This window comes from the organism of the source record quoted next (assembly GCF_019968955.1).
Source record: "MAG: Porospora cf. gigantea A chromosome Unknown PgA_NODE_9930_length_1242_cov_1390.41, whole genome shotgun sequence".
NCBI lineage: Eukaryota > Apicomplexa > Conoidasida > Eugregarinorida > Porosporidae > Porospora > Porospora cf. gigantea A.
Genome location: NW_027152006.1, coordinates 1 through 1,242, shown reverse-complemented (window position 1 = coordinate 1,242; position 1,242 = coordinate 1). Strand labels below are relative to the sequence as shown.

The 1,242-nt window shown below is 53.3% G+C and overlaps 1 protein-coding gene across 2 annotated transcripts; it reads left to right on the top strand.

Moving 5' to 3' along the window:
* Positions 1-50: 50 nt before the first annotated feature.
* KVP18_001851 (uncharacterized protein) lies at positions 51-1,242 on the top strand (the record flags this gene model as incomplete). 2 transcript variants are annotated; one of them, XM_067952260.1, is given in 2 exon segments in its annotated part: positions 51-1,158; positions 1,163-1,212. In XM_067952260.1, coding segments are annotated over 2 exon segments (1,158 nt in total).

Sequence of the window (1,242 nt, the reverse complement as noted above, 5' to 3'; positions counted from 1 at the left end):
CACCAGCTGATGACCATCTCGTCAATTCTCTGCGCCGCAGTCGCCAGAAGATGCAGCCCACGGATGATGATCTCATCAATTCTCTGCGCCATCTCATCAACTCTCTGCGCCGTAGTCGGCCCAAAGAGCAGTTCCGAGATGAAGACGTTGCCCCGTTGGTTGTGAAGCCAACGCCTACGAGATCCACAGTCCTACTGCCAGTCGAGGATACTGATGTCATTGATCCTGTCCTAACCGACGAGTCTAACCCTTCACCAGCTGATGACCATCTCATCAATTCTCTGCGCCGCAGTCGCCAGAAGATGCGGCCCGCGGATGACCAACTCATCAATTCTCTGCGCCGCAGTCGCCAGAAGATGCAGCCCGCGGATGAAGACGTTGACCTTTTGGTATCCTTCGAAGAATGTTTCAGGTCCCCAGATCCCATTCAACTCCATGTTGCGGACTCTGAGAATCTTCTCCTCTCAGGAACAGATTTATCCACCAGGTGTGATATAGTTTCCACAGAAGAAGGTGACCTTCCTACCTACCACAGCTGGAATGCCGAGCTCTCATCTACTGCATCTCCTCTGAGATCCCTGGTCTCCAGAAATGAGAGCGATCCCCAACTAGTCTCTTTTGCACGCCGATGTCAGCCGAAGGTGCAGTCCCCAGATGAAGACGTTGCTGCGTTGGTTGTGAAGCCAACGCCTACGAGATCCACAGTCCTACGACCAGTCGACGATACTGATGTCGTTGATCCGCACCTAACGGACGAGTCTAACCCTTCGCTGGCTGATGACCATCCCATCAATTCTCTTCGCCGTAGTCGGCCCAAAAAGCAGTTCCCAGATGAAGTCGTTACTCCGTTGGTTGTTAAGCCCACGCCTACGAGATCCACAGTCCTACTACCAGTCGACGATACTGATGTCGTTGATCCGCACCTAACGGACGAGTCTAACCCTTCGCTGGCTGATGACCATCCCATCAATTCTCTTCGCCGTAGTCGGCCCAAAAAGCAGTTCCCAGATGAAGACGTTGCCCCGTTGGTTGTGAAACCAACGCCTACGAGATCCACAGTCCTACGACCAGTCGACGATACTGATGTCGTTGATCCACACCTAACGGACGAGTCTAACCCTTCGCTGGCTGATGACCATCCCATCAATTCTCTTCGCCGTAGTCGGCCCAAAAAGCAGTTCCCAGATGAAGACGTTGCCCCGTTGGTTGTGAAGCCAACGCCTACGAGATCCACAGTCCTAC